The 9908-nt window shown below is 35.2% G+C and overlaps 3 protein-coding genes across 3 annotated transcripts; 1 reads left to right on the top strand and 2 right to left on the bottom strand.

Moving 5' to 3' along the window:
* Positions 1-218: 218 nt before the first annotated feature.
* Positions 219-1987, bottom strand: LOC106415335. Its single transcript, XM_013856001.3, has 3 exons — positions 1499-1987; positions 856-1216; positions 219-545 (listed from the first exon to the last, which is right to left on the bottom strand). Exons 1-3 carry the CDS (start codon positions 1895-1897, stop codon positions 361-363), a joined length of 945 nt encoding a protein of 314 aa, XP_013711455.2. The 5' UTR covers positions 1898-1987; the 3' UTR covers positions 219-360.
* A 142-nt stretch (positions 1988-2129) lies between these two features.
* On the bottom strand, positions 2130-3475 carry LOC106413970 (2-keto-3-deoxy-L-rhamnonate aldolase-like). The gene is made up of 2 exons (XM_048741398.1): positions 2895-3475; positions 2130-2674 (listed from the first exon to the last, which is right to left on the bottom strand). The coding sequence occupies exons 1-2, from the start codon at positions 3360-3362 to the stop codon at positions 2318-2320; spliced, it is 825 nt and encodes a 274-aa protein (XP_048597355.1). The 5' UTR covers positions 3363-3475; the 3' UTR covers positions 2130-2317.
* A 179-nt stretch (positions 3476-3654) lies between these two features.
* LOC106413150 (2-keto-3-deoxy-L-rhamnonate aldolase-like) lies at positions 3655-6897 on the top strand. The gene is made up of 2 exons (XM_022716441.2): positions 3655-5462; positions 5883-6897. The coding sequence occupies exons 1-2, from the start codon at positions 4905-4907 to the stop codon at positions 6222-6224; spliced, it is 900 nt and encodes a 299-aa protein (XP_022572162.2). The 5' UTR covers positions 3655-4904; the 3' UTR covers positions 6225-6897.
* Positions 6898-9908: the final 3011 nt, after the last annotated feature.

The raw sequence follows: 9908 nt of genomic DNA, 5'->3' as shown, positions 1-9908 counted from the left end.
GGATTGTGACACGTGTTTATGTTTCAGAATGAATGGCTGCTAATGATCTTGGTCCCATCTACCTCTTCAAGTTCACGAGTGAGTCTTTTTTAAGATAACAAAGTAAACAGTTTTGTAAAAAAATCTGATTCACTTTTTTCTTTCTTTATTTATTCTAAATAAAATATTATTTATAATTAGATGTAAATCTAAACATTATCTGCTGTATATCGTTGAAATCTGAAAAATGTATATATTGATTACTGATGAAGAAATGTGATAAAAGATGGAAATTTTACATTTAAAATCCAATTAATAATCAAGAAAATATACAATAGTTGTTTCTTTTTTTTTGCGTTTCTACCTTTTTAACTGCTGCTTCTACATCTGAGCAGAGCTTGGAAATGGTTTTAAGAGCTTCAATTTAAAGCAGAAGTCCAAACTTATAGACGCAAACGCAAATATCAAGACGCTCTGAGACACCAAAACGGCGCCGTCTATTCCATGAGAAAACAAGCTTTCCCAGCTCAGCTCCAGTGGCGGTCCTCTGCTTAACATACCAAGTCCTGGTACACCATATAAAACAAAAATCATAATTTTGTTAAGAATATTAAGACAGATCCAAAATAATACAGGTCAGAGGTTAATATTCAACTCAATCAATTATTTAAGTAAGAAATCATTTACAATAAATCAAATCACTGATTAGTATTCCATTACTGGAAGATTATAATTTAATCAACCAAAGTCAGGACAACGATGGGGATCATCCAGCTCACACTTCCAACACAATGTATAACAAATCAATCGCAAACGTAAACGTTTTGACCATTTAAAATGAAGTTAAGATAGAAGCAGTAATCAAAATGTGTTTACCTTTGACAAATCCAAAGGCTGCAACGGCTCCTGATTTGAGATGACTATCATCCAAGTCTCTTCTGATTACATACCTGAATGTGACCCCAAACAATGCACAGCTTGCAAACGCTACTCCTAGGGGAAGAACAAGCTGCTCAATGCTCGAGACTTGAGAAAGAGCAAAAGGGATTTCCGCAACGGTCCCAACCGCAGCTGCAATCGCTGCCGCTTTGGCTGATTCTAATCTCTCCTTGTCTTTATCAATCGAATATCCGTTTTCTGAACTTTCTGTTGCTGCGGTCTCAGCTAAGGACAAGGAGCGTTCCGCTTCCTCAACCATTGTTCTTGCTGCGATAATCTCTTGCTGGCATTCTGCGATCTTGAATCAGATATTGCATAAGATGAACATGCTTTTGTCTCTCTTGTTATAAAATTATAAAAACAGTTTCATTTCGAGAAAAACATGAACTTACACTGTCTGCATAAACACACTACACACAATAAAGACTTACATTATCTAATTTTTAATAATTTCCAAACCAGTAGACTAAACTATCTTCACACAAACTAAACATAAAGTCATACTCTAAAGAACCCTCTGAAACTCTCAGATTCCAAAGCGCAAAGAATCAAACTTTGTTTCCAGAATAAGATCACTCACCTCAGCGGCTCTTGATTCGAGCTTATCAACATAATCCTGCAACAACTTCGCCTCGAACTCTTGCCTCTCAATCTCCGCGAGCTCTCTCTTCGCAGTCTCCACCCTCATCGAGGCTTTCTCCAGACCGTCAAGCAGACTCTTGTTCTCTTCTCTGCTCAGCAGCTCCTCGACTTGGTTCCCGACGATACCGGACAGAGACTTCTTCAAATCTCCGCCGTCGCTCGAGTTCGCTGCGTTCTCTTCCGATGAACTACTGATTCTCCAGTTTCGAGTTCTGCGGTGAGGAGAACTCAGGGAAGACAGTTGAAAGTTCAGAGCTTTGGGATTGAAGACATAGCTTTCCGATACAATCAGTGGATTTGATTTCCATCGAAGCGATTGTGGAGATAAAGTTTGCATTTTTTTAAAAAACAAAGGAAGAATCTTTGAGTTCTCTTCCTCTATCTGGTTCCTTCGATACGAAAACTAGCCACTGAAACGGTACGTGAAAAAACGGCAGAGCTTTTAAACAACAACGACAATACTTTAGGTCCTCCAGTGTCCGAACGACATGCATTCTAGTGTTCTTTTTTTTCTTTTGTAACACCCATGTGTATTCGGCTTCTTTTTTTAGTTTACTTTAGAAGAAACATAGTAGTAGTAACATACTATCGAATTACTTTTTCTCCCAATCATTTTTTTAGATTTAAAATATTTAAAAAGCAAACTAGATAAAGCGATTAAACTAACATCAAGCACGGTTAATACCATTGAAAAAAAAAAAAAAACTAATATCCCAGCCAAATCAAGTCTCATGTTTCATGCTAAGACCTAAAAGCCTTAAACCCCGCTGACAGCAACCACCGACTTCTTATTAGCCTTGACGTCATCAACGGCTGCCTTCTTGAACAAGGAGACGTCCGCTGATCCGAGGACAATGTGATACCCACGTGACCAGAGATCCGCGGCCATGTCCTGAGCCGTAGCCATCCCGGCCAAGTAAGCTCCTCCTTTCACCGGATCGGAAGCCAACACCGCAGTCTCCGCCATCCTCATGGTGGACTTCACCTTCGGGTTACCCGGGTCGTGAAGAAGCCCCAAACTCGCGCTCAGATCACGTGCACCCATCATCACACAGTCCATCCCATCAACGGCCACGATCTCGTTTACATTCTTCACACCTTCCTCAGATTCTATCTGTAGACTCAATAATAAAAAAATATTCATGACTTCACTTTTAACTTTTGTAACTTCACAAGTACACTTACAGTTACAGACAATATAAATCTAACAATTTCTCCGACAAGTCAAAGAACTAGACATTGTCACATGAATTTCACGTGTTCGTTCGTCTTCCTCACTTATTCTTAATAACCAAAAATCAAAACAAAAAAAATGAAAACGGAAGAGATCGAACCTGACACATGATAAGCAAATTGTCGATGTAGTTCGCCAGGTAAGCCTCGTCAAACCCGAACTTGGAGTCCCTCACAACAGTGTACGCGCATCCCCTCACACCGTCGAGACGATACCTGCAAAACGACACCGCATCGGAGGCAGACCGTCCATTTTCAACCATGGGGAACATGATCCCAGCCGTTCCGAGATCCAGGGCTTTTTTGGCCCAAGCCTGAGTGACGTCAGGGACGCGGACAACGGCCGAGCACCCCGCGGCTTCGATGGCGCGGATGCAGTTGATCGCTTCGCGAATGCCGCCTGCTCCATGCTCCAGATCGATGATGATGAAGTCGTACCCGGAGAAAGCAGCGATCTCGGCGATCTCCGGCGAGAGGGAGAGGAGAAAGAGGCCGTAGAGGTTTTCTCCTTCCCGGAGACGGGACTTGAGAGTCTTTCTTGTTTGGATCGAAGAGGTTGCGGAAGACATTGCGACTGAGAGTAGAGACCTTGAAGTGCGAAATGAAATCGGAGTCAACGAAGATGAAAAGAAAGCGTTAACAGAGATGAAGAAGCCAGAAGACAATAGGGTTATCGATTAAATAGTCCACGTGTCTTAAAATTCGTTTCTCTTTTTTTTTTTTATAAAAGGCTTAAAATTCGTTTCTTTTGTTTACATAATTTGAGAATCAATTATATTGATTTTTTTTTCAAATACTCTGCTATAAAATATAGATTTTTAGCTTTGTTTATAGTAGCAAAATATTTTTATTTGTATATAGTTTCCTTAAAGAAAAGATTATTTATAACTAAAGCAGATTTTTGATGTACCAATATCTCGCAGCTATGGTAAGTATATTATTACAAGATAAGTTAAAGATTTTCAGTGTATAAACGAAGAAAGAAACCAAGAACTAAGCTAGATTTGCTTTTCTTTATGATTAGTTCCAACTCTTTGAAAAACACGGCGTGGGGATGCAGGCCTGTGTTGTTCAGAGACATCGAAAATTTATCCAGATCCCGTACATTGTCCTTGGGAAGTTTGAAACTAAAGTGTAAATGCATTTGCACTGGAACCAGAACACACAAGCATTTAGATTCTAAGGCTAGTGGTGTTTTAAACTTTTTGAGGTTCTTGTAAACTAAGAGAAATCATACTTGGTCGGCTTCAATGACTATTATGTATTACGAGAACATTGAACTATCTTCTAGCACTCTCTGGAGTAAGGCTGCAGTTCTTGGGACATCACTCTACAAGTAACTAGAACAAAGAGCAAACTAAAAAATAAGAACTATGGCATCATTTTTGTCAGCATTTGACCAAAAAAAAAGAACTATGGCATCATCTTTTAAATCACACAATGCCAAGCTCGAATCAAATAGGTCCCTAGTGTGCTACTGCACCATTACATCCTTTGTTAGTTTACGTCCATTGATGAACATAGAATTGGATAATAATGACATCATCTACATCACGTCACGTCAACAAAATAGCTGAACAAAGGATTAAGTTCCATTGCAGTTCTCTGTTATTGTAGCCAAATACTCAAATCATTACTAAAACTAGCTAAGGGAAAACATTATAACAAATGCTAGAAAATTTTGCAATCTGATCAAAACAAAAGAATGTTCCTTTACCTTCAGTAGAAGAGCAAGTTTCTGGTCAGAAGCTGGCATAACCACAACGCAAAAGGGAGACCTTGAAGCCTTCAAGCTATTGCTCATCTTAAACCCCTCACTAGCTCTTAAGTCACAATACCTTCTGTGACATGAAAACTTTATAATATATACATTATGTAACAAAATCCACATTTACTATTTCTTTTTAAATGCTGAAAGTTATTCCCTATCTTAAATATCTAAAATTGAATATTACATATTTTGTATATTTAACTATGTATTCAATACGTACAACCCTAGTAGCTATATTTTCTCTCACGCGGCCGCACCTTATAGCTTCGTTCTCTCCAATTCTTTGTCCAGACAAAATCTCTTTGAATATTCTTCCTCTCTGTTTGAGTTATCTTGAAAAATGTTTTCCCGCATATCCAGGCGCATCCCATTTCAAAATCTGAACCGTACTTCGGTGCTTCATAGGGCACAACCGTTACTAACCAAGCCAGCAGCACCCTCCACGGCCTTCTTCTCTTCTCAGAGATCTCTGAAAACACGCCTCAGAGAAGGAGAAAATCTTTATGGGCTATTTCTCCTTTCATTCTCGCCGGAGATGGCTGAGATTGCTTCATATGCCGGTTATGACTTCATCGTCGTGGACATGGAGCACGGTGCCGGCGGAGTTCGAGAGGCGCTCAACTGTATACGCGCTGTTGAGGCAGCAGGATCTTCCACCGTGCTCCGTGTTCCAGATAATTGTCAAGCATGGACCAAGAAGGCTCTGGATCTTGGCCCTGACGGCATTATGTTTCCCATGATCGAGACTGGTAAAGCAGCTTCGGATGCTGTCTCGTACTGCCGGTATCGCCCTGACGGACTCCGCGGCTGTGCTTACTCGATTGTGAGAGATTCCAAGTTCGGGTTCGACGAAGAGTATTTACGTAATTACACCGATCAGCTACTGATCATGTGCCAGGTCTTGCTCTTTTATATTTATAGCTATATATTTACATGTGCAAAATTTTGAGACATATACTAAATTTACTAATTTTAACTAGTTCTAAATCAACAAAATGTTCAAAAAAAAAAAAACTAGTTCTAAATGCAAACGATATTTTATTTTATTTTTGTTTTGTAGTTTAGTTTAGTTTGTGAGCAAATATCTATGTGAAAGCAAAAATTTCACATGTTTTATAATTTCACATGATGGTATTGTATTATTCTTTTTAGCAACTGAAAGATGATGGTATTATATAATTTCTTATATTTTAATAGTATAGATATAGTTGAACTTTTTTTTTTTTTGAAAAAAGATATAGTTGAACTTTTTAATATATACGATATAGTTAAAAATAATATTGACGATTGTTTATGTGTTTTATCCTTGAAAATCCAGATAGAATCCGAGGAAGGTGTGAAGAACGTGAAGGACATTGTCGCCGTTGATGGGATGGATTGCGTGATGATGGGGCCGAGGGATCTGAGCGCGAGCTTGGGGCTACTCCATGACCCAGGAAATGCGAAGGTGAAGTCCCTCATGAGGACGGCTGAGACGGCGGTGATAGCTTCCGATCCGGAGAATGGTGGAGCTTACTTGGCCGGGATGGCCACGGCTCAGGACAAACCGGTGGATCTCAGGTTACGTGGATATCACATGATAATTGGAGCTACTGACGTGCCTTTGTTTAAGAAGGCAGTGGTTGATGACGTCAAGAGTTTTAAGTTTGGATGTTCGTAAAAAAAAAATAGATTATTGCATAGACTTCAATATGATACCTATTTATGGTATCTAAAATTCAAATTCAAAGATATTTCAGTTGACAAATATAAATATATAATTATAGTTATGATTACACTTTGATTTTAGCTGAGATTGTAACTAATTACGTTAATAACATTGAATTTCAATATGATACAAAGATTTTTGGATTTCACTGATTGGATTCGACATATCTTAAGCTATAAACTACGATCTGCTTATTAACATTTTGAATCTTTGTATCTAATTGATTGATTAACCTTCTTGCTGTTGAGTTTTTGATTCTCTTAAACAAGACCATTGCCACGACCAGAGATGTATTTCGCGGACTGTCTACTGATGGAAAAAGAAGAGACAACTGACATTTACAACAATCGGTAATTCGACTTCAGTCTCTGAAGAAGGACTGTAAGATTATCTTTTCCTTAATAACTCAACAAGCATTTAGACAGTCCTCTCTTGAGATTTTCAAATTTGGTTTTTGTTTCATTAGCACGATTTTGAGCTTCACATTACTAATTCTGATAGTCTGTTGCATCACTAATTGCAGCAAGATTTAGAGCTTCACATTACTAATTTAGTCAGCCGGTTTCATTCCTTGCGGTTTCCGGTCTGTTGGTTTTCGGATTTTCAAGTTTGATCTTCTTAATTATGAGAAAAAATGTGAATAGCCTATTTAGAAAAACCCAAATATATTATCGATAGATGTTAAGCCCATATATTTATTCGATTTAGGGATAATAATTAGATAACTTGCGCAAGATTGTTAACTAATTTGCATATTAATAACTTTCCTTATTATTCGAATCAATTGCTTGCGCCGGTTTATATCATTTTTATTACATTCCTTGCGCAAGTTAAAATCATATCATATACAAATCAGTTTAGGACAATACACAATTAATATCTTTCTTTAAACGATTTCAATCTTTATTAGAGGTCATTAATATGATAAATAAATTGGCTTAATATATATATGAGAAACCCGAATGCTTAAAATACAAACATTCAGCTCTTACAAGAACAATGGTAATGGTACGAGCCAAAAAAAATATTTTCTCATGTGAGAGAATTAAAACCCCGTAAAGATATGTCGCGTATTGAAGTTAGGATTGTTCGCTTGTGGAGAAACTATAACAAAGAATCAAGAAACACCATTGAAATGGTGGTTGTTGATAAAGAAGTATGTATACATCACACAAAATGCATTTTTTTAGAAGCATGGTTTATATACTTATTCTGCGTTTATAAAACTCTTATAATTTTTGTGACGAGGGGACAAGAATTCATGCTTCAGTTGGTGAAGGGTTTGTATTGAATATACAGGAAGGATCAAAGGATCTATGTATATAATACATAAATGTGACCAGGGGACAAGTAATACTATCTTATATTATTTTTTTGTTGAATATACTATCTTATAAGTAAGCTAGCATTATGCATTTTTTATTTTATTCATGTGGTCATTTTCTCACAGCAGAGAACCTTTTGGAATGGCGCAGGGAGGAAATTTCTCAAGGATATACAGGAAGGTTCAACTGAAGCCGCTGAAATGGGATGGTGAAGGCGAAGAAGAAAGACCTGTAGAGGCCCTTATGATTCTTAAATACGGCGGTGTTCTAACTCACGCTGGTAGAAAACATGTGTTTACATACTCTATTATTTAATTTGTCATTGTTATATATATACTATTTTAAATATTACAAAATCCAAAAATATTTATTAATATTATTTTTAAATTATTTATCGTTGTTTAAAAAATAAATTTATCATAATTTATCATAATTTATAAAATGCTTACAAAATGCAAGACAAAGTTGCACTTTCAAGAGTTAAGTCGAGATCTTGGATTAAAAATTCTAATAACTGGTAAAAAAGGGAAGCAGCAGACAAAAACATTGAATGTTGTCTACAAACAAGTTTTTCAGAATATTTCGTAGTCACGGTACGTAATTTTAATCTATTTTTTTTTTCAAATACAAATTTTAAATTATATAAATTGTTACAATTATTTATTTTTTGTATTTGCTAGATGGGTTGTGATGAGTTAGGAGACCGATGACGGTATGTCAATTTAATATTATTTCATGTTCAATAAAATTTAGAAATTTATAAATCTATCAAATAATGTTAACCCGTCAAATTGCTTACAAAATTTATTTAATTTTTTGCAGGTTTCTAATTGAATTTGCTTTCTTTATCGAGAAATGTACTTCATTATTTATATTATTTATGGGTAATATTTTGATTTTTATTATATTTTTTTAATATGTCTACATAAATGTTTGTTTATTATTTATGGAAAAATAATATTATTCACCTAAAATAAAGAATTACGACACATATACAATACAAATCTAATTAATGATAATATAAAATCTGTTACTTTTAAAACTATACACTATTTATTCTATTTTTTGAATGAAAGTATACAAAATATTTTGTGACGTTGCAATTATACATACACACAATATATGCCTCTTCATACTGACGTTACTGTGTTTCCTCTCGTGAGGTGCGGACGGAAAGGGAACACAGCGTGCTGACCGGTCATGTTCTTATGTCCGCACAGGGTGCGGACCGGTCACCTAGTTATGTACTAAAATTATATCAATACTAATAAAAACAAGAGAATATACCTCTTTGTATTCAAAGTTGATTGCAATATAAGATGGATTAAATAATATACAATAATTTATTACAAATAAAATATAGATATTTTAAAACATTTTAATACAGATAAATTAAATTAGTTATTTAGAGAGAAGTAGGATATTATATTTTTAAAACTATCAACAATTGAATATTGTCTGGCTAGCATCCTTTTCTACAACTAAACCCAACAGATTTCAGTATTTGTTTGGTGGAACCACACACATTCATGTACATCTCTTTAATAAATCCTAGGCGTGTAATCTTATGATACAGTTTCTTGTATATATAACTAGGATTCGGACCCCCGCGGTTCGCGGGGGAAAATAAAACATAATTATTATATATAAAAACCTCGAGAGCAAAAATGATTATATATAAAAATGAACATTTTAACTTATAATTTTCTGAAACTGTTAGATTAAAGAATGATATTTAACATAATCACTAAATAAAATAAGTCTCTTGACACTCCTTATTGCCTTCTAATAAATTTATATATGAATTTCTTAAAAAATAATGAAATTTTCCATCAGCCGTAAGAATATTCTTATAATAATGTATAAAGACATTTTACGTAACTAATAACATTTGAAAGTTTGACTGGCCAGCATAAAGGCAAACATGTAAATTTAATAAATAGTTGGGAATGATATAAAATATGAATTTGGACGATGATAGGGTGCATTTGCGCATTTTTTGGAAGATTATTTCAACATTTGTCAAGTTTTAGAAGAGTAAAACACCTATAGAGTATTCAATTATTATAATTAAGGCTAATATACAATTGATGTAAAACTGTGTTTTCCAAATATATTTTATTATCTTTTGATTAATGAATCTCTTTATTAATGTGCACAGTTATTTATATTAAAAAAAATGTATGATGGTAAAAAGTTTTAAAATATGCAATGCCTATTCAATTTGCAATGGTTGATACAAAATATTGCAATGGTTGATCACGATATATTGCAACTGTTAATCATCTAACTATTGCATTGATACATTTAT

This window comes from Brassica napus, chromosome A1 (genome assembly GCF_020379485.1).
Source record: "Brassica napus cultivar Da-Ae chromosome A1, Da-Ae, whole genome shotgun sequence".
NCBI classification, from domain to species: Eukaryota; Viridiplantae; Streptophyta; class Magnoliopsida; order Brassicales; family Brassicaceae; genus Brassica; species Brassica napus.
The sequence above is the reverse complement of the archived record's forward strand: the minus strand, read 5'-3'. Positions and strand labels throughout refer to the sequence as shown.